Source organism: Pogona vitticeps, chromosome 5 (assembly GCF_051106095.1).
Source record: "Pogona vitticeps strain Pit_001003342236 chromosome 5, PviZW2.1, whole genome shotgun sequence".
In the NCBI taxonomy this organism is placed as follows: domain Eukaryota; kingdom Metazoa; phylum Chordata; class Lepidosauria; order Squamata; family Agamidae; genus Pogona; species Pogona vitticeps.
The window spans coordinates 146,348,159-146,372,431 of NC_135787.1; the positions used below are offsets into that span (position 1 = coordinate 146,348,159).

The 24,273-nt window shown below is 37.0% G+C and overlaps 1 protein-coding gene across 1 annotated transcript in view; it reads left to right on the forward strand.

Annotated features, from left to right (window-relative positions):
* TRHDE (thyrotropin releasing hormone degrading enzyme) overlaps positions 1 to 24,273 on the forward strand; it is a 277,072-nt gene that overhangs the window by 190,120 nt on the left and 62,679 nt on the right. Inside the window, exons 8-10 of the mRNA XM_073000372.2 lie at positions 8,915 to 8,980; positions 9,704 to 9,891; positions 19,910 to 19,998. Of these exons, the coding sequence (XP_072856473.2) occupies positions 8,915 to 8,980; positions 9,704 to 9,891; positions 19,910 to 19,998 (343 nt within the window). The remainder of the gene's footprint in view (positions 1 to 8,914; positions 8,981 to 9,703; positions 9,892 to 19,909; positions 19,999 to 24,273) is intronic.

Here is a 24,273-nt window from a genome sequence, read left to right on the forward strand (position 1 = left end):
CCTTGATCCAATGTTCACCAGATTTTCAGGATTTGTAGAAAATCATTGGAGGAAGCTTCCCTGCACATTTGGTGTCTCTAGGTGCTTAGGGTCCATTCTTATAGCAGTTTAAAATGCAGATGAATTGACAGATTGATCCATCAATTCGTTAAAAAATATTCGTATATTTGTATTTGTTGATCCATTAACCTTGATGAATAATGGATCAAACGAATCGCCAATTTTTTTATTTGTCCCCATTTCTAATTATGAGTATCTTTGGGCCATTGTTATGCTACAGGAAGCCAGATTTGCTAGGATGGTGTCTTGAGGAGACAGGATGTTTTTGACAGCTGGCCCAGGAGGTGGGTGAACATATTATAGTATGTTTTTGTATCTCAGAAGATAGTTAAATAATGTGTTGTTGACTTGAATGGTACTTTTTCTCTTGTAGTTAGTTCATTTTAGTCTTTGATCGTTGTGACAAAAGATTCTTTAAGTTTCCAAAATTGTGAGGCTGATCCATCTTTTAACAAATTATTCTGCATTGTTGTGCACACAGAATCATGCTGTTTGTTCCATGATAATTTTTGAGGTATCCATCTAGATTCTAGAACTTGAGATGGCAGTATGGATAGGGACTAGCTGTCAATGTAATTTTGGAAACAGGAAGCAGGTAAGTGACAGAAAGGTTCTTTGAAGTGATAATAGTTTAAGTGACTGCTGTACAATATAGCAGGTCTTTATTTTCATGTGATTATTTGAAAGCACAATTCATCAAATACGTACAGCTATGTTACAGGGAAATCAATATTTTAAAGACAAAAGATAGCATGGTTGAGGTGAATTGAATCTTTGTTATTGAGTCACAGACCGAAATTCTGTTGTATAAGTTATACATGAGGAAGGGTAATGACATCACAAGAGGAGATTGTTAGTAATTAACAACTTTCTCCTTCTCTATCATGTCTAACTGGCAACTAATCAGTTTCATTGTGTTGAAGCTGCCAGAACTCTGGCAGAAGGGAATATTTAATTGCTGAAATATCTTCCCTACTGGTTACATCATCTGGTAGTAATGTTTTTTTAGCAAGAAAGACTTCTTCCTTCTGTCCTACAACTTCCATACAATGAAGTGGATTACTTATGAGCTGTACTAGCTGCAAGAGTGAAGGGGAAATCTTTAATTATGGAAAGTCACCATTAGTGACATCACACTTCTGTGGGCTTAATTTGCAGAATTTTGAACATAGCACTATAGATCTGGAAGGGTCTCAAGGGTTATCTGCTCTGTTATCCTGCTGAAGTAGAAAATACACAGCTAAAGTATCCCTAAGAGGTGACCATCCATTCATGGTTTTAAAAATACCCATGAAGGAGGATTCACCACCTTCGAAAGCTTGTTCCCTCTCTTGTCGAATAGTACTTCCAGAAAATTCAACCTAAAACCTTGTATTTAGTTGAAATTTATATAATTTAGATCTCTTAGATTCAGTTCTCACGCAGACTTTCCATAGGTTCATTGAAATCAGTTTTCTTGTTGCATTACACTCGTCTTTCACTTTCCTCTGTATGAAGGATTTCAGGAGCTCATAGTCATTTCCACCTAAAGTTCTCACCGCCATTGATCAATTCTTCCCTGTTAGTGAGGAGGAGATCCAGGATAGGTATTTCCTTTATTATTTCAGTTCTCATACTTTTTAGAAGATGAAATTGCCACACAAGCAAGTGGGAAATTTGCTGGACCTTCTATTCTTTGCAGAGATGGACTTCCAATAAATGTCAGGATAGTTGAAGTCTCCTGTTACAACTAGATATTCCCCTTCAATTATCACATTGCTGCCAGAAATCTCGCAGCAGCAGGTTTTTATAGTGCCCGATAAATCATATTTGCCCGTGTTAAGAGTTCAAATGTTTCTTGTTTCCATGCCTGGTGCATTGATTTAGAAACATTTGAACCATAGCCCATTCTCTTCAACTGATTCTTTATAAAGTTTTTTTCTGACCCATCAATGGATTCTTGAACTGCTATGTCAGTTTCTAGTGTATTGCCTCTGTCAGTTCGTGTCCCCATCTAATAGAATGCAGGCTAGCAGGGTTCAATCCCTGCCTCTGTTGGACCTGTAAGAAATGTTCCAGAATGAGAGAATGATAATAAAACATAGAAAAGGCTGCAAAGTGAGCTTTATTTTTTTTGGGGGGGGGGAGAGAGAAAAGAACTGGTTTCCTGGGTGGGGTGGCTTTAACCTTGTAAGCAGGTATAAAGCCCTCTAGAACAATGGTTCCCAACCTTGCGTCCCCAAATGTTCTTGGACTAAAACTCCCAGAAGCCTTCACCACTAGCTGTGCTGCCTAGGGTTTCTGGGAGTTGTGGTCCAAGAATATCTGGGATCCAAACCTGGGAGACACTGTTCTAGAACCAACAGCAATGCAAATTTTCTTAATCTGTTAATGGCCAGAACAATATTTCTGCAAACTATCAACAATACTTAGAAATACATGGAAATCAGAATGGTTCAGAATCTGAACAGCCAGCTGTTTGCTCAAATAAGGGAAGGTAGCAGATGTTGAGATTCTTATCCATTGCAACCATGAAAATGAATGTTGTATCTTGAGTCATTATTTCATTTCAAAAAATTATCAGTTTCAGAAAAAAGACTGAAAGTTTGAGAGAAATACTTATTGGCTTCATTTTTGGAAATAAAAGCCATTAGAAGAGAGTTCAGGAGATTTAACAGTCTCACATGTATACATGTAGTATGATTTAATCTAGCTGCCTTTAAATTTAGGACAGATACCCCACCCACCTGTCCCAAACGTGGTGTATCACTGGAAGGGAAATCATCCAAGCAATATAGAACATGTTTTTTGTTACAGATACCAAGCTACTACATTGTTCCTTTAGTCTCTGATCCAGTTAATTAATCAACAGTAGAGATTTAGAAAGCTTGAGATTTTAAATTATTACCAGGAATGAATTGCATATTTATTTATTTATTCTTCGTAAAACTAATGATGATCTTAATAAATATATTGGAAAGATAATGTGTTTCTAGACTGGTGGCTGTTTGTAACAATCTTTTCTAAATAACTGGAGCAGGAATTACATATATTACTTGGTTTATTTCTTTACAACTTAATCATTTCTCAACTAGAGATCTTTTACAATTCAGAGCTCTGGAGGTTTGGTGGAATTTTAATTAATATGGGACTCCAAGGGCTTGATTTCCCAGTTGGATCAGTTATGTTGCTTTACAACAAAGAACTACTTGGTTATACAACTGGAACAAAGACTCAAAGGTAAAAGTCACCCTAAGGAATGAAAAAGCATACGGTTTCAAAGCTCAGAATAGTCAGTATTACTTAATGTTTTTTAAATTTTGTGTAAAATAAATTCCTTATGGTACCTAGCACTAGTTAAAATAAAACAAGTCTTTATCCCCTCACGTCATAAACTTAATGAGATGCAGTTAATCAGAGCAGTTTTATAGTACCAGGATCCAGAGATGTTGTCAAGTCCTTGGATCCAAGTCCATGTTTGAGTCTTTGGTACCAAGTTCCAAGTCTGAATATTTGGTATCAAGTCCCAAGCCCCAAGTCTGAGTCTTGATTAAAAGAAGGCATTCCCTCCCCCAGGAAAAAATGGAGTGATGGATGGGCTCCAAGTTGCAAGTGAAGTCCAAGTCATAAAAAAAACAACAACTGAGTCCAAGTCGAGTCACCAGTGTGACTTAAGTCTGACTTTACAGCGAGTCTTGCAACTCAAGTGCCCGTCCCTGGGAGTATTTAACCATTCTCATACAATTGATGGAAACATTAATACCATGGCCAAATTATTTTTCTTCTTCAGTGTGGTGTTGTTTTCTTAGTTTGATGGCTCCTGTGGTTTCACAGTTCCGATTTGCACAAAAATTCCAACCACCACCCACAGCAAAACAAGAGGCATAATCAAAACACTGGTAGACCATGCAAATCGGAACTGTGAAGCTCAGTTTCTCAGCACTGAACTCAACCATCTGAATTGGGCTCTACAGGCAAATGGCTACTCCGAAAATGAAATCCGAAGAGCTATCAAACCAAGAAAACAACACCAAACTGAAGAAGAAAACAGCCACACACAAATAAAGTATTTCTGCCATACATCAAAGGGGCCACAGACCGCATGGGGAAACTTTTGAAAAAACACAACCTTCAAACAGTATTCAAGCCCACCACAAAAATGCAAGAAATGTTACAGTCAGCAAAGGACAGAAGGGACCCCCTCACCACTGCAGAAGTATACTAGATACCTTGCAGTTGTGGCCAGGTATACATTGGAACCCCAAAACGAAACATCCACACCAGAATCAAAGAACATGAGAGACACTGCAGACTAAAACAACCAGAAAAAACATGCCCTAAAACAAGCTGGGCATGAAATTCTATTTCAAGATACTGAAATACTGGACAACACCAATAATCATTATGTCAGACTGCACAGGGAAGCCATTGAAATCCACAAGCACCAGCAGAACTTCAACAAAAAAGGGGAAAGTTTGAAACTCAACAAAACTTTGCTTCCAGCTCTGAAAAATACAGCGTGCAAAAGGTCAACAACCTCTACCCAGCTACAAGGACCGGGGATCACTACACACAAAAGATCAGCTAATGACACCCATCAATCATAGTGACAGATAATCTCTTCTCCTTATCACAACAATACACCCACAACAAGACACACTAATCACCCATCTCCTGAATAGGAGAAAAGTCTATCTCACAACCATAAATACTCCACTCCCAAGCCAACTACACCAGAGCACAGAGTGCTGTCCTCTGAAGATGCCGGCCACAGAGACTGGCAAAATGTTAGGAAGAACAACCTTCAGAACATGGCCAAAGAGCCCGAAAAACCCACAACAACCATTAGATCTCGGCTGTGAAAGCCTTCGCAAATACATAGTTTGGTTTTGTTCATGCATATGATAATAAATTGTGCTTCATTGTGAGGTACAAGCATCCCAATGCGTTTTGCTTTTATTTCATATAATGAAAGTGACTCAAAGAAGACATCATATGAGCTAGATATGCCCTGTTCTATTTTTATTCATTAATACACAATAGCATTGTGTATTAATGCATATTAATGCATTAAGGCACAATAGCACTTTGGTTTGAATAATAGAAGAATTACTTTTTCTGTTCTGGAGAAATGTTTTTTGTTTGTTTGAAGTATTTGTTAACTTAGCTGTGCCCATTCTTCTCAAAAGATTTCATACTGTAATCTGAGTTGATTGCTTTCTGCTATTCCACACTTCTTGCTGGAGTAATAGACTTTCTGAAGAAATTGTCAAACAGAATGTAAAAAAAGAATATTGTCTCAACTATAGACTAAACAAAATGTGTCATGTGGTTGCATGTGCTCACAGAGCCAATGTCCAAAGTGCCTGCTTTGCTAAGTTGAGTTTTGAAGATTGCACTGTTTGCATGCTTACTTTTCCAACTGAAAGACATTTGAACTGCAATTGATGGTAGGAGACATCCATGTTTCTTTCATTATACTGTCCTTATGCACTGCCAGGCAGAAACTGAGAAGCAAGAATCACAATCATACAATTGCTCATTTTGCAAGCCACTCATTGTGAAAGGCAGTGTATGGAACAATCAATCTAGCCCTAGAGTAGCTGAATAGTACAAAATATTATGTCTTACAATGAATAATGTTTTGTATCATTGTTTTATAGCTTGCAATTTATTTCAAGTGTTATGTCTTTTTTTCCTTTATATAGCTTCAGAATTTTTTACTAAAATGACACATTCTGAAATTTAAGGGGGATCCAAGAATCCAATGTATGTGTTGTAAAGGAAAAGCTAAATGCAGAAACATTTTCTGTTTGTTAGAAACAATTACCATGCAAAATTAAAATAAACTATAATATAGCCAAAGAAGACCGCTAAGAATAATTAATTCCCTGGATAGAGTAAATGTAGAATCTTCTTCGTACTTGTGGGTGGTAAAACAGGGTAAAATATATAGCTCAGGATTGTGCCAGCATCAGGGGAATTGTAATTATAGAAGTGAAATACCTGTTTATGTTGTTTATGAGCTCTTGTTAGCTTCATGACTGAATTTTATAAATTCCTAAGAGGCACTGTGATCTATTGGGATTTGGGAGGGAGGAATCATGTGTTTCAAGACCTGTTCTTTCTTACTTTGGCATAGTAGAGGATGATTCAAATATATTTAGAGTTAAGAAAGATGCATTGTTTAAATACGTCAGTAATGCCATACAGTGGTGCCTTGCTAGACGATGATAATCTGTTCCACTGAAATTGCTGTTTAGTGAAATCATTGTCTAGCGAAAAGCATTTCCCCATTGGAATGCATTGAAACCTGTTTAATGCGTTCCAGTGGGGAAGAATTGTCGTCGTATAGCAAGGATCGGCCATAGGAAAGCCGCTTTGCGAACAGCCAATCAACTGTTTTTAATCGCTGCCTTGCAAAAAACAGGCCCCCAAACACCTGCTTTGTGAGGATTGCCCCTAGGGAAGCCATTTTGCAAACCGCCAATCAGCTGTTCTAAATCGTCGTGTTGCGAAAAAACTCTCCGCGACCAAATTGTCATCCATCTAAATTCCCCCATAGGAATCACTGTTTTGCAAAGCAAAATGGCTGCCTCAAAACGTCGTCATCATGCGGATTCATTGTTTTGAGGGGTAACCATCTTGTGAGGTACCACTGTATTTAGAAGAAAAACTGGAATTGGTTATCCATACAACATTAAATAGTCTTGTGGCATATTGAAGATTATGAAATCTACTATGTCCCCATAAATGCAGCAGCCTGACATACTTATGGCTCTGAAAATGCATAGAACATTACTGGTAGTAAATGTGTGAGCATAAAATATGGAATTTCCATGGGATCCTGGTTGTATGATGGTGTAATATCAAAGTTAATTTTTTAAGGCAGATTCTCACCCTCCCATTTGAAATTATTTTTTCTCTGTTGTTCATTGTAAATTCCAGAACACATCTGGCTTTTAACTGTGCCATTGTTCATTAAAGACTTCAAATTATACACTGATTTGATTCCTCAGGGCTGTGTAACATTTGTTTCATCTAAAATGCACTTCCTGAAGAAGAATCCCTACTACAATCATCAATGTAGAATCTGGATTCAAGTTCGAGTGCCAGCTTCCTGGTTCTGCCCTCTCAGGCGCAGCTCATCACAGAAAAGTAACTTGTGCAGTTGAGAGTGTGAGGATGGGGTAAAACATTATTGCTTTAGACAGATAAATTTTGACATAGCTCCACAATCTAAGCTTTAGTGCCACTGTGGGATCAAAATTAATTGTGGTGTCCTGTATGAGAGAAATAAGGCTGACTTTGGTACTTCAGTTTGATTAAATGTTATAGTTTTAAAAATTATTTCAGAAGTTCACCTCCTGACTAATACACTGAATGTCGTACAGACTTCTATGGTAGTTTATTTTTAGAGAGCTAGCAGCGTTATATGTTGGAGGAGCACATACATATGCGCTTGTCTTTTCCAACACTCACTTTCGTGACATTGTTAAAGCTATACATTGTAGTTAAGTGAGTCAGTGTTCTCTTTTAGCTTTTCTAACCTGTGATTATATGGGAGTTCCTGCTTCTTTTACAGTGAGTTGGCAGACAGAAGGCTAAATCAGTCCCAAATACTTACAGTTTCTACATCAGAAAATTTGCTTTGTAAATGATAATTATTAGTGGAATACCTAGTTCACATATAGGATGGAAAATACAATCAAGACCGTTTCCCCATGTTTATCATTTTGTTATGTATGAGAGCTTGTCTGTTACTGTTTATCCAAAGTGAAGACGATGAGCATCAAGATGCAAGACAAATCTGTGTCCTACTTGATAAATGGAATGCATTTCAATGTGTTTTGATTTTATGTCTAAGTTTAAACCATTATCATTTTGTAGAACTGATTTAGGAGACCTTATGGCAGGGCTGAGATCTGTTCCCCCCCCCCAAAAAAAAAGATTCATTGAATGGCAGATCCCATAATCTCTGACCATTTGTCATATTCGGTGGGATTGATGGGCACTAAAATCTAACAATGTCTGGAGGGCCACAGGTTTCTCACTTCCTGTTTATGGAGTTCAAGAACATTGAGCAAGACCAGTCCAGGGCAATATCTCACTCAATACCCAGTTCTGTAGCACCCATCCTAAGATTTCCTGCCCTTCTGTTGAGGGTGAGAGTACAAAAAAACTGCTTAAATATCAATGAACTTGATTACTATTATAATTGGATTGTACAATATTTTGATTACATTCTGTGAAAGACATTTGGCTGATCTTAGAACATGGCAGGAGGCACACATAGGTGGAACAACTGTTATTGTTCCTTAAGGAACCCTATTCTTGGGAAAGGCTTCAAAATAGAATAAATAGAGCACAGTTTGATAGCATTATATATTTCTGTTTAATCTGAAGGAAAGACAGATGCCCACAAAACCTGATCAGAGGTAAGGCTGTGGTTTGAACAAACCTCCTCTTCTTTAAATAGGTACATATGTGGGTTCTTGACATTAACCACAGAAGCGTCTACTAAAATAGTAAGTGCTGCTTATCTCTGGAAACTTTCCCATCAATGCCAGGATTTACTGGAAGCAGATACTGAATTGGTACAAATGTCTGAAGAATATTTCAAAAATGTAAGACAGAATGAATTAGAGAGGGGAAAAATTTTAGTGTGGAAGTACTTCAGCATCATTTAATGCTCTCTTTGTTTACATATTGAAAACTGCTTTCAGAAAAATTTGTGTTCTAATTTATATTGAAAATATATGTACAAAATACCGAAAGCACATATTTTAATTGCTATTATCAATGACTGTCCATAGGCTGGCTCAGCATATCTTCACTGTTGTGTAATATCAAATGTTTTGTATGTGTTTTCTAGGATTATTTAACCATTCACAAGTATGGCAATGCTGCTAGAAATGACCTATGGAACACTCTTTCAGAGGTAAAGGAATTTAATGTACCTAAGAGATGAGGATGGTTGTTACTTTAGGCTAACTGGAAAATTACATGCCAATATGTTCTTGAAGTGTTTAGAAAAGCAGCTTATGATTTGGCCTGCTAAAGGCCACTTCCCCTAGAGCAGGTGATGATTCTGAATAGCTCTGATGTCAGAAGCCATTAAAAAACCCTTCTCATATATCCCCAAAGGGCAGAGCTACTATTTTTTAATGTTGGTTTTCTTTATATATACTATTTAGTTCTGTTTAATATTTAATCTAAATCCAGTAGTCAAGTTTGCTGCTCTTGTTTCTTGTCAGTTTCTGATGTTGAAGTAAAATATATAGAGATATAATTGTTTGGAGCTTCACTTGTTACTAGATTTTTTGGGTTTTTTTAGTTGAAACTGAGTATAAGGGAATATAAGCATATTATGTCTTGGAGCTATTTTAATCATGCATCCTGTCTTGAAAGTTTTTGATGTGTTTTTGAAATCTTAAAGTTTGTTTAAAGCAGTTGCATTAGTTTGTTTTATAAGAGACTTTAAGATGGAACAGCTTCTTTTAAAACATTCTAATACATCTGCATAGAGCACATTATATGAATTTCTGTACCATTGTTCTTCATAATATTACAACGATGATCACTTTATCTCTAAAAGGTAGGGAAATATTGGAAGTATATTACCTGTATATTAAATCAGTTTTATATTGTGTTTTGTTTGAAGACACTTCGCAAAGTTGGAAAATTTGTGAATATCCAAGTAGTAATGGATCAATGGACTCTTCAGATGGGTTATCCTGTTATCACCATCATGGGAAATGAAACTTCAGACAATATTGTGGGAATCTCCCAAGAACACTTTGTTTATGATCTTGGCATTAAAGCCAAAGATGCTGGTCTTGGAAACAACAGGTATGTATTTGTCCTGGTATAAGTACTGCAATTTTCAGTTGTCATAGTGCAATTATTTTGTAAACAGAAATATTCACGTAAATGGTTGAATGAAGAACTATGGCTATTGATATTAAGTAATACTGTTTGAATAAATATTGTCTGCTAGATTATTTGGAGATGTTATATTAGAAAACTGAGAAAATAACAAAAGTCTAAACATTTCCAGCATTTAATTTTTAATTTATATTTCCTCTTAAATCTGCACATTTCTACATAGATAGAGATATAAAAATGCATATTTCTGCATGTATCTTAAGGCCTTATAATTCAGAATGTCAATAATCCATTCTTGTATTGTATCCCAGTTAGTTTACCATGTGTTAACTTATACTAATGGGATAGCACAGTAGTAAGGACAGTTCATCATTAGCTCAAGGACAAGAAAGATTTCTTGGTGTTTCATTACTGAAGGTCTACTAAGCTTTGCAGAGATATGTAAGTGATAAATCCATTAATTAGCTTATTTAGGCAGTTGATTACCAAAATTGGGGTGTGCCATCTTTTTGAATATGTCTGCATTTATTAAAATGCTGGGATGCTGTGGTTCAAGTAGGATTTCTTGTCAGTGGAAGCCTGTAGAAATTATCATTACTTTGTTTTAATTTCAACCACTATCACTTATGAATCTTCTGCTACATGTGCTTCTGCATTTTTAGTCGTATATACATATATTTGTACCTGATATACTTCAGCTGTGACCTACAAATGCTAGTAATTTGAAATCACAGTTCTAGATTTAATGCCCAGTCTTTTGGAATATCACAGCTGTAGATTCTGTGTTTAGGAAATGTGATAACCAGCCTGTATTTATTCAGTTCTGTCCTTTTTTAGAGTTCCTATTATTTTTTCAATAAATAGACGACATTACAAATTTTTGATAAATTTAGGGCTTTCTGCTTTTTTTTGGCATGTCTTTCACAAATCATTTATCATGTTGAGTCTCATAAAACATGTTGCCACTGCATGTGTTGGATAGTAGGTAAGGACTGAAAACAGGATGTGTTTTGTGTGCTGTAAGGTAATATAATATGTCACCTACAACATTCTATATAAAGCTGGTTTCTGTGAAAGAAAACAATATGCATATATATTTTATAACACAACCATTTTCAGGAGTCATCATACCCTTTAAAGCTGGATGCAGTATGAAGGTTAAATAATAACAGTAATTTCTTCCTTTGGTGTAGCTACCGTATATTATCTCATTTTAATAAAACTTAAACCCATTAGAGTTTTGTTGGGATGTCTGCGCAACCCTGTTATTAGCTACTTGCTTTGTATTTTAACTTGTTGGTTTCTTAAGTCAATTTATATCCCACTTTTTCCCCATCAAGAAACTCTAGCTGGTGACCAGATCTAGGCCCACATAATGTTAGGAAGTTAGCTGTATCATGTATACTTAGACCATGTCCAGATGTTAATCTTTGCCATTCATCAATGCACTGTAGGTTATCATCTAAATATACCAGCTGAAAATGATTTCTTCCTAAATTTATCAAACTAATGTGAATGAAAGGGCCATCCAGAATGGTTGAGCACATGCTGTGTATGCAGAAAGTCTCAGGTTCATCCCCAGAATCTTCAGTAGTACTAGGAAACAATTCTGTCTGAAGCCCTGGGAAGATGCTGCCAATCACAATTAACAGTACAGGGTTAGACAGCATAACGGGCTGGATCTGTATTATCTGTACATATGTTCCTGTGATTTGGTGAGGATGATGATGTTCCTGTGATTTGTTGCTAGGATTCCTTCATGAACATGTATGTTTATTTTGCTTTTTGTGTACTTTTTTTTCTCCTGATACCTAATTCTTTTTTTAAAAATTGACCAAATATATTCAGGGACTAGAATCCTGTTGTTTAGTGTAGTAAGTTGACTAGAATAGGTACATTGAATCAATGGGGATTTGATGAGTCAACCCTTCTGTAAGTTCCATTGATTCAAATGGGCCTACTCTGGTTGTAATTTATTTAAGCACAGTAAGTTGCAGTTAGAGTAGGCCCATTAGACTCTATGGAATTTATGGAGGAGCTGACTCACCAAATCCCCATGGATTCAATCTGTCCACTGTAGTCTTATTTATTATATTAAGCAACAGGATTTCAGCCAGTGAATCCTTGGCATTTGTTGTGTCATGAACAGGTTATAATTTATTCAACATCTTATCCACTATCTCAGGTCATATTTAATATGGCACTGGTCAACTAGTAATGTATATAATAAACCAGAATGCTATTATGTTTGTATATACTCACTAGGTTTTTCTAGCCATTTTTCTGTCAGTTATGTTTTTCTGTACTGATAGTGTTTTGAGAAAGCCTTTTTGTCTCTATGTCTATTTGTATTATTTGTTAAGAAAGCAGTCCTGATTAGGGATTGTCAGCGCTACTTTTTCTTTCTTTCTTTCCATAACTTTCAGCTTAATGAAGCACACATTCATTCCATCTTGATTTCTGCATCAGTTGGTAGATTTTTCTTTTTAAAAAGCAAAAATGCATACAGGCGTACCTCAGTTTATGACTTTAATATGTTCTACGGGACATTACGTAATGTGGAAATGTCGTAAACTGAAACACGGATTGCTATAGGAACAGGGGGCAGTGCTACAAGCCTTCAGACACAATTCATCCTGGGGAAACTTTCTTCATACTCTGAAAAAAAGCCTGTAAACCAAGGCATTATTTTCAATGGATTTTGCTTTGTAAACAAAAATAAATTTATTTATTTATTTATTTATTTATTTATTTATTTATTTATTTATTTATTTATTTATTTATTTATTTATTTATTTATTTATTTATTTATTTATTTAATATCCCACCTATCTGGTCTTGCGACCACTCTAGGCGGCTTCCAAATACATACATAAAAATGACAAATAAATATAACACCAAAATTATTACATTAAACGACAAATTCTACAAGATGGGAAAGAATTTTAAAAAATAAAGAAAAAAATAAAGAAAAAAGATCAAATAAGCCGGAATGCCAAATTACGTTAACCGAGGCCTTCGTAAACCGAGGCACCACTGTATTTCTGTTTGCATTTCTTCTAATGGGTACCTTTGAGTGTTAGAACTGTGCACATACAATGCATAAATTGAGGGAGCTGCATATAAAATTTTTCTTACTATATTGTTTTTGCACACACTTTTGTTACACAACTGCATTGTCAAATCTGCAGAAGTGCAAAAGCTACAAGAAAATTATTTCGGTTTTAGGAAGATGAATTAGATCAATTTGTATTAGAATGAAAGTTTCCCTTTCCAGTCCAGATAGAGATTCCTTGTATGCCTAGGAACTTATTTTTCATGGAAATGTTTAAGATACTTTCGTATAACATACATATAAACTATTCCTGAAGTGTCCTAAGTAAAAAATGGAGCTCACTCTCTGTAAGAACCTATGGAGTTTTTGATTAGTGGGCATCAGCTGACCAGCGGTCATGTGCAGTTTGGTCAACTAAATCCAGCCCAAGATTGCATCCAGGCACCATAGCAGAAGTTAGAGAAGAGGTAGAGCTGACTTTATCTACACTTCAATCCAAGCATCTGGATTGCTTTCCTGCTGCTTCTGCATTATCGAGAACAGTAGCTCCCAACCTTGTGGAACCCAAATGTTCCTAGACTATATCTCCCAGAAACCCCAACCAACACATCTGCTGGTGAAGGCTTCTAGGAATCGTAGTAAACAACGGGGTTCCCCAGGGTTCGGGCTCACTGATCTAGAAACTTTGTTTCAAAAGAAAAAGCATCATTTGTGTAAAACAAAACTTCTTTATGGAGGATTATTTGTTTTAAACACCTGCCACCAGGACGAAAAAGATATAAAAGCTTAGCAAGTAACTGAATTCTAGTTTTATTACTTTTTTAATCTGTTTGATGAAAAATAATAAATGTGCAAACACCATCTTGGTTTTCTCTCCCTATCCCTCCCTGTCTTATTTTCTCTCTCTGCCTCTCTCTTATTTGAAATCCCCTCTCTTGAAGTTTTAAAATCTAAAAAAAGACCCAAGACCCCAATTTAGGAATCCTTCATGACTTCTAATGTTATTTATAAAGGATGTCACTATTTTTGATTCAAACAGATCAATGGTATTCATTATAACCCACTCCCCTTTTTATGTATGTTAGAATTTTATGTCACTGACTATTGAAGAGTCATATTTATTGAAGTGGTTATAATAAGTAGGGCTACGGCTATGTGCTCTAATAAGCAGAAAAATTAGAAGAAAATCGCTTTGCAGTAAGAAGGAAATTGGGAAGAGTGAAAAATAGAGCAGCTTCAATAAAAAGCAAGGGGAAAGATTGGTGAGAATAATAATTTCAAAGGAAAAAGCAATTTCAACTTAGCAAGAAAGCTTGGGGCATGCATGCAGCCTTTTGGCTGAGCTGCAGATGCCTTTATCCATCTACACTACTGTACAGTGGTAATCTGAATCCTATTGAACTAGCTACCGTGTTTCCCCAAAAATAAGAGAGGGGCTTATATTAATTTTTGCTCCAAAAATGCATTAGGGCTTATTTTCAGGGGATGTTTTATTTTTTCACGTACAACAATCTACATTTATTCAAATACAGTCATGTCATTTTCTGGTTGCTGCACAATGGTGGAGGGCAGGGTTTCACTTAACTAGGGCTTATTTTTGGGGTAGGGCTTATATTATGAGCATCCTGAAAAATCATACTAGGGCTTATTTTCAGGTTAGGTCTTATTTTCGGGGAAACAAGGTGAGTACCTTTTCTGCAAATATTAGGTATTGAGCATACAGAGGAACTAGTTGTTATATCTGGAATATCACAACTGAAATACCTTCACCTATAGCAACATTAGGGTAATAATATTTATAGATTAGGACAAAAGTACTGATCAGTTATAGAAAAACTGGTTACAATATAATTAAGTGGAACTAAATAGCAAAGCTGTTCTAACACAGATTTTAATACTGTATTTTTCTAATCTGTTTTTTAAATAACTGTAATAAATAATTTATTTGCAGAAGCTAATTGATTTTCAAAAACTAGGTAGAGATGACAAGGACTACTAAATGAATTGCATTTGTTAGAATGCCATACAATGAATCTTTTGAAATTGCTGATACTTGTTTCTGTTTCATTTGCACTGTTTTGTTTTCAAGAATTGATGCTATCACTGAACTGAAAAATCTAACCTTAGTGAAGTTGTAATATTTCTTAATGATTCATAATAGCTATTGATAAAATTTATGAGAGATGCAAGTCTAAATGCAAACTGATTAATAGCAATTCACATTATTCACCCTGTGAGGTTTGTATTACTAGATTGGTTACAACGGTTGCTTTGCCAGAAACCTATCCCAGAATCTCCATATTTTTATTCAATCTACTTCTGGTGACTTTACTGGATACATTTATTTTTCATTCCTACTTTCATTTAGGTACCCATCTTGACTTAGCAAGTTCTCTCTCTCTCAATCATATCACTATGATCTCAATAGGGATACATATACATACAGGTGACATCAGAATTTCCTCCAATATGCCCCCCTGTGTACTTTGCATTGAAACTTGATTCACTATTTGTTATGTGTTTGCGCAGATTGGGTCATTTGAGGGGGTGTACACGGCCCATTTGAGGTTTCATCAATTTCCGTAATGTAGTGGTAACATCTACAAACCTGATTACTTCCTTGTTTATCTGGCTTCTGAGTCAACTGCAGATATTTGAGGGATCCAATTACTTACTTCCGTCTCTTGTAAAAACTCTGTTTACTCCTTCTTCTACTGGCACATGTTTTTATGAGTTATTCAGATTACAGCAGTTGTTTTATTTAGAGGTGTAAATTTTTACTTGTTTCATCCTTGTGGGAAAGTATAAGGAAATGCAACATTCTTCACCTTTCTAGTCAGGATGGCGAAGAATTTTCTGGGACTTTGGAAAGCGTACTTGCATTTAATTTTGCACATAACCATGGCATTCATAGATTGTACAAACTATGTGGCTTGGCCAAAATTAAGATGTTTTCTGCTTTATTAAAGTACTTGGAAGACTACATGGATTGTTGAAATCCAGTCCTGGCTTTGCAGTATATGTTTATGCTTTGCTTTGCATCAGGAAGACCTTGCTTCTGGCGGTAAAGAATTTTACAGAGCTGTAAAATTCCTCATTGGGATGTACCATCATGTCAATGCAGTCAGGAGGAAGGATTTCAAACCCCCAAACAGGTTCTATGTGAAACCACCCACATGCTGCACAGGCATAGAAAGGGTAAATGAAGTCACAATGCTGGGGACTCATCCTAAGCACACATCTCAGTTTAAACACACACTCTACGATAGCACCCATATGCCATAATTCCCAGGAGCAGAGCTAGGAGCACCACAGTCCTCATAGAATATTATAGAAAGGGGTTAAGATCTTGAGGGGAAAAAACTATCGAAATCTGTACTCACATTGGTTTTTTGGGCAAGATGCAGCCACACACTGTGTATTGACTCTTCTGCTTACTGTGTCTGTGATTCTGTAGGTACTCATGGATATTCAGCAGCAGTGGCAATTGTTGGGAATAATGGCAAGCCTTCGGCCAAAAAAAGAGGCTTAGTTGTTTACAAGGATATTCTCCTCCCTTTAGTATGGGGGATGCTCCTCTCCATTTTTGAGAAATATATTTAGATAGGACATAGTAGTCCCCTGCAGCAAAGGCAAGGCCACTAATAAACCATCACAGCAGTTATGCTTTACAGCAAGTGCCTCCCCTTCCCTTGCTTGCCTATGTGGACTGTTACATTCTGGCATCTCCAACAGAGAAATTGTGGGGTGTGAGTTGCTGTTGGGTGTCTGTGTCTGAAGTCCTGAGGCACAGGGCCTGAAAAAGTTCTAGGAAGAGAAGTGTTAGCAGTGTGCTGAAGTTCCTATCCATGCTGTGCAACCAAGGTGTTCCTTTGCATGCAAATTGCCCATGCTCCATTGTTTTCTATCAATTTTTTTCCAGTGTGAGCTTGAGACATATATGGAATGGGACTAGGGAGAAAGGAGCACAGTGCCATATCTCTTGTCATATAAATCATGGTGTCTCTGTATGGGGTTTATGTGTACTAGTAGGAGTGTGCTGTAATTGAATATAGCATTATACCATATTCTTCTTCCCTTGTCATGTTGGCATTAATTGGGCTGAAATTCCTGGCTTCAGATTAGGGGCTGCTGCAAAATTCTGTTGTGGATGGGAATGAAGTTGTGGTCTTCAGATGCAAAGAATACTGTATAGGTGTACTTCTCCCCTATGCCACATCACACGCATCCCATTTTGGCCCTTCTGTCTGCCATTCTTAAGTATATCTGTTGTGTTGCAGTGTCTGTCAGGGACTACTGCTGGCAGATCGTGGAGCACAAGATTGCTCCTGACCCCATGTCACAGTGCAGTATAATATACTAATTAGAGTAAAAAGACAAGAAAAAAAGAAAAGAGGCATATGTGTGATGGCCATCTGTCAGAAAATGCAGAACTACTCACAGCTTCCCCAACCATTGTTTATAGTCAGCATGGAAGCTGGTATACTCGAGTATGTACATTACTGCAGATCTATTTCTTATTCAGGTGTCACAATAAGCATCTTTTTAAAAAAGTAAAATTTACTTTAATGTAAATTTAGAACAGTGGTACACATTTTATCATATAATTAGATGCAATTTAAAATCTGTTACATTGTACTTTATCTTGAAGTAGCAATAAAAGATGGGCTGGAATCCAATATAATCAATGAAGTTTAAACACATTACCATGTTCTGAATTTCAGGCATAATAAAAGGCCAGTCATACCAATATGTGATCATGTCTCCTTTTTTACTGCTTTGTATTTTAATATACTGACTAGTTAGCTCTTTCAGACCTTCCTAATAATCTAAAGCCACTGACCTCCCAATAAATTTAATAGCATTGCTTCTTTTCTGTGAATCCTACTTGGCTTGTCATTATCCTTTCCATTTGGCAGGGAGGGCAGGGCACATGTGAATAATATGGTCATATATTTCCCTTTTAGTGGCAAAGAGTCAAAGTCTGGAAGGGTTATTTCTCCTTTTGAGAACATTTCCCCACAGCAGGGTTAATCAGTTTCTCCTTAGCTGTGCTAATGCTCAAAAAATCATCACAACAAATCAGATTTCTGTCACTCAGCGTAGAACAACAATTTAATTTAACAAAACATTTTCCGCCACCCCCAAACTTGTGCTTGCTTGGAGAATGTAGGTTGGCCATATCATTTATAGGTAATATCAATGGGTGGGAGGAGGAACCCTTTCCACATATTTTTTCATTATATTTCATCCCATCCCAGCCTTCTCTGTCTTCTGATTGCATTTTCTCTTCTTCCCCTATATTTTTAAAAGTTTTATTTGTACTACTAGAGTTTAAAAAATTGGTTAGTTAAAAAAGAACAGATTAGATATTGTCTCGCTTGGCCTGATTTTGCCCTGCAAATGCCACGTCTATTACAGCATTACAAGAAGGCTGGGAAATCTGCCTCTAGATTCTGTAACTCATTGTCTTCTCAGAAACTGACCTTTAACTCCCATCATTCCCAGACAGATTGCCAATCTAAATATTCCTACATTCTCAGGTAGAGCAAGAGACGGGAAGGGACCTGTTGGATTTATGTTGGCCTATAGGAATTACGTTGGCGGAAGTTTAGTGCCAAGTATGATCCAGGGCATAAGAATATTTTGAAAGAAGAAGGGGCACATTAGAAGTACAGTAGCATCATTTGCGCCAGGGATGAAAAATTCCCAATTTCCATGACTTCTTATTCTCAGAAGCACCTGCATCTAGGCAGTGCAGTGTCCATTGAAAAGGTCACTTTTGTGAAACACAGCCAGATGGATCTTTGTACTTATTGCACACACAGAAGACGCAAATCAGTTGCTATTGTTTGACCTTTGATAGTATGTTGCAGTTACCATGCAGTATAAGAGTAATCTCAACAAATAGAATGAAAATACATTACTTTTTTCAATTTCATTTTGAATGTATTTAAAATGAGCCTTTGAACCTTGCTGAGAATCCTGCCTTCAGCCTCCTAAAACCTTTTTCTCCTTGCCCCCACCAAATTGAATCTGAAATTGTAACTTCTGTGGCTGTACAGTACAGTATGTGTATGTTTGTGGAGTAGCACTCTATATTCATGACCTATAATATGAGAAACACTAACCAGAGCCATATCTGGGGAAAGCCTTTCCAAATGAGCATTAAACCCGAGTATACTAGTCATAGTGTTGATGTAACCACCAACTGCATCAAAATATATGTCAGACTTAGTTTGCAGCAACTTTGAAAGGAACAACTGCTGTAGATGTGTGAGTTTCTTTTTATCTTTATAGCTGAGAATGGAGCTTACAGTTCATTCTGCAGGATCTATCTCACATTAAAAAGGGTAATCAGTAAAAAGTCATTCTTGTAACAAATCATTTGATTTCTCCAATATGGTACATCTGTGTAAAATGGGTATAAACTGTATCATTTTACACTTGATTTATAGAGTTACCACTAACTATACAAGGCTGCAAGCATTTGAGGATGAAATTGTATTGTCAGAAGGCTTTAAGAAGATACTAAAAATAGAATTACTAGAAATGTATATTGTCACTTAAACCAAAATAAATGCTTATGTTTGATTCTCTATTCTCCTTATATTAATTTGAATTGTACTCTTCTTGCTATTGGAAGTAATTCCTCTCTGTTTTGTAACTTTAATTGAACAGAAACTATCCTGTAATCAGAGCATGTAAAAGAAGGCATCAGTATCTCTTTGGAAAAATGAATGATTTTCTCATTGCTTTGTTGCCAGTAGCAAATTCACTATAAAGGCAAAGTTAACTTGTTAGAATCAAAATCCTTGCTCTGCTGCTGAAATTGTTTGATTCCTTTGATGTAATCCCTGATTGCTGTTAAGTGAGAAGAACCAGTTCAGTATTTTTGTTCTTAGATCCCCCTCCTTTGTCTTGCAGCTACTTGTGGCAGATTCCATTAACAATTGCAGTAGGAAATACGAGCCACATCTCATCAGAGGCAATTATATGGGTGTCTAACAAATCAGGTAAAAATAAACTTTCCTCCCAGTGGAATCTCGTAAAGCATTCATGTGTTTTCCTGAACTGTTTCTTCACAGTTGATCCTGGAAAATTGATTAGTTGTGTTAAACCTTGCTTCTGCATCTTAAAAATGAATAATAACAAAGGCAGTTTTGATTTGTTGTTTTGAAAAGAAGAGTGTTAATAATTTTTTAAAAAGTTATGGAATAACATGAAAATTCTGTAGAACACTAAGGAACTCTCAAGCGGCTAAAATTGTATGTTTATCTCACAAATGAAATAACTCAATACAACTAAGACAGGGATAGGATAAAATCTGTGCAGTAAAATGTTTCAAGTATGTAAAATAATACATTTAGCCCATACTCAGTCCAATATTATAATTTTAAAACCACCAACATGCACAATCTCTATATTAGTCTAAAAAGGGATTTTTGTACTCTTCCTTAAAGTTGGCATAAGTGGCAAAATCAGGCTGTGTGAAGAATACTAATAGCCCCTATCTGCTACCACCAGCCATTTTTGTTCTGACATGGGCATAGCAACCAGTCAGATGTTTTAGGCTGCAGTCCTATATACAGCATGCATGCATGCATACACACACACACACACACGCACGCACGCACGCACGCACGCACGCACGCACATACACACACACACACACACACACACACACACACACACACACATACATACATACATACATACATACATACATACATACATACATACATACTGTATGTAGATAGGTAGATAGATACACACACACACACCATATATATAAACACATGCTATACATATACATACTGTATATATATATAGGATTGTGCTCTTAGAATTTCATTTATATGCATTTGGATTACTCTGGGGTAAGCGAGAAACTGATTTGATAAACAAGACATACTGTTTCTCATAGCTATATTTTTCACTTTCACTATTAAATCTTACATCACAGATGAAGTGACATAGTCTGTTTGAATGAAAAGAAACAAGGAAATAAAGAGAACTTTTTTTCCATAGCTAGCAGACAAAGAAAAATTGAATGGATTCCCAAGAATAGAAATTATGAAATTTTCTTCCTAAGAGACAATCACCAAGCCTATGTGTCTTTTCCTTTTTGTTCTTTAATAGACCATCAAGTGACAATACCTTCAAGCTTAGCATCTTGGAATGTTATATATCTTCCTTATGTGAAAATTACAGCATCCCACTTTTCTAGTGTAAGGTGTAAGACATGATTTTGGCTTTAAAAGTTGGTTGAGTCAAATTACAAAACCATTACATGTCATACCGATACTAGCCTCGATGCTTTTGATCAATCTGTTTCTTTTTCTTTGTTGTGCTTTTATTTTTTTACTTAAACCATACATCTTTCACATTCATTCTTTGTATTTAGGTTCGTTAGTAATATCAGGGGGGATGGGGGAGCCAACAGTTGCTAGTATCAGAACAGTCACTGATCAACTATTACATATACTTCCAAAAAAGTCTATCAAATTATCAAGCTGTGAATATAGCTAATTCATTTGAAAACAGTATCTATTCATGAGCAATTGCTTTTACTTTATTTATATGCTAATCAAAATACAGACAGGATGGATAGGGGGATGAATGTGGGGTTGGATGATGTCCAGTGCCAAGAGGGCTTAAGTGCAAACACACAAAAAGTTAATAGCAACATCAATTATACTCGTAGATACTAGTGAGTGTATTGCAAATGTTGGGTGTGGCTAATATGTATGTGTGAGTTCAATGAATTTCTGCCTGATGCGGGCTAGTATTATCTGAAATAGCTAGATAATCATCAGTAGCTGAGGAAAAAATCACAATATTGGAAGCAAAGCAGGAGATTATAACCTGCCTGGGAGAGAGGAATATTTGTGTTTGATGGTTGTTGTGGGCTTTTCGGGCTCTTTGGCCATGTTCTGAAGGTTGTTCTTCCTAACGTTTCACCAGTCTCTGTGGCCGGCCACCGTCAGAGGACAGGAGTCAGAACTGTGTCTGTACTCTGGTGCAGTTTGTTTGGATAGTTAAGTATTTATATTATACAGCCTGTAAAAGGTCAGCGAAGTCTACCGAGCTACAAGGACCGGTGATCACTGCACACAAAAGACCAGCTAATGACACCCATCAATCACAGTGACAGATAATCTCTCCCTCTTATCACAACAATACACCCACAACAAAAAAACATGCTGATCACCACAATCACCCATCTCCTGAAAAGGACAAAAGCTGACCGCACAGCTATAAATACTCAACTATCCAAACAAACTGCACTTAAGGATAGCACAGACAGAGTTCTGACTCCTGTCCTCTGACGATGCCAGCCGCAGAGACTGGCGAAATGTTAGGAAGAACAACCTTCAGAACATGGCCAAAGAGTCCACATAACCCACAACAACCATTAGATGCCGGTGATGAAAGCCTTTGAGAATACATTATTTGTATCTCTCTCTTTTTTAAAAAAATAAGAATGCTGTATCCTGATAGAAGAAAGGCCACTGTGGTTAGCAGGTATAAGGCAGGAAGATGTACATTAGACGTTTTGGTACATGTGGCAAAAGACGTTTTGGTACATGTGACGTTTTGGTACATGTGACACCATCTTTTATCCACTCTGCTGTGAGGCATGGGAATGAGGAAAGAGAACAGGAACAGAATGTAGCGTGACCCCAAAAGAAAAAGTTTATGCTTTCACAAAAAAGGAGAGTGAATAGAGCCAGAAGGTGTTTCTGTTTGTTTACCTAAGAAAGACCCACCAACAGATTCCTCTCAGAATTCTGATGCTCTCTAAAGTTTTGTCCCACCAGATGGGTGATTGGGGCAAAGCCTGAGTTGCTCCACCTCATGAGATGATGTTCTGCATGGAGTATGATCCCTTATTGTGACACTGGAAAACATTGCAAAATGTGTAATATTTAGCCTACTCTACAGTAAGAGACGTGGTGGCGCTGCGGGCTAAACCGCAGAAGCCTGTGCTGCAGGGTCAGAAGACCAGCAGTCGTAAGATCGAATCCACATGACGGAGTGAGTGCCCGTCGCTTGTCCCAGCTCCCTCCAACCTACCGGTTCGAAAGCATGCAAAATGCGAGTAGATAAATAGGGACTACCTCGGTGGGAAAGTAACAGCGTTCCGTGTCTAAGCCGCACTGGCCATTTGACCACGGAAGATTGTCTTTGGACAAAACGCTGGCTCTACGGCTTGGAAACGGGGATGAGCACCGCCCCCTAGAGTCGAACACGACTGGACAAAAAAAAATTGTCAAGGGGAACCTTTACCTTTACAGTAAATAGCTCCAATGGAATACTGGATAGTGTCTGAACTGATAGGGAAAATGTGATTATTTCCTCCTTCCACCCCCAATATCTTTAGGTTTTTGGTGCTGAGATGTTTGCAAAGACTTCAGTTAAATAACTGATAAGTTTCCTTCAGTACTGTGGAATATCTAAGATCTTTCTGGAGAAGCTCAACTGTGACAGGCATTTCTAGACTCTGCCACCAGGAGTGCCAATCTTTAACCAGAGAGAACCACAGTGAAATTGGCAGCTGTATGTCTGGCTTTGTCTGGATCTGTCTCTGGTTAAAGAATGGCTCAGAGTCTAGAAATGCCCATCACAGTTGAGTGACAGCACCCAAAACCTAAAAATATTGGGGCTAGAAGGAGGAAATAATCCATTTTCCCTATCAGTTCAAACACTGTCCAGTATCTCATTGGAGCTGCAGAATAAGCTAAATATTTCAAATTTTGCAATGGTCATGGTGTTCTGCTTTTTAACAAAGTATTATTTCTTCATAATGAGTTGATCCTAAATTTTTTGTGGTGTTTATACATAAAGATGCTCAAAAATGTGAAACTTAGCTAGCCTCACATCACTTGCCTGGTCAGCCGATTTAAGAAATACTGCCAGAATAAGGGGAATAACAGGATATAACAACTCATCATTTCTTATAAAGCCCACTAAAGAAGGGATTTATGTTGGATCCCTTTCTTTAGTACTAGGTCTCTACTAGTACCATGGGACATGGTGGCATTGTGGGCTAAACCACAGAAACCTGTGCTGCAGGGTCAGAAGACCAGCAGTCGTAAGATCGAATCCACCAGACGCAGTGAGCTCCTGTTGCTTTGTCCCAGCTCCTCGCCAACCTAGCAGTTCGAAAACATGTAAATGCAAGTAGATAAATAGGTACCACCTCGGTGGGAAGGTAAAATGGCTCTCCCTAGTCATGCTGGCCACGTGACAATGGAAACTATCTTCAAACAAGTGCTGGCTCTATG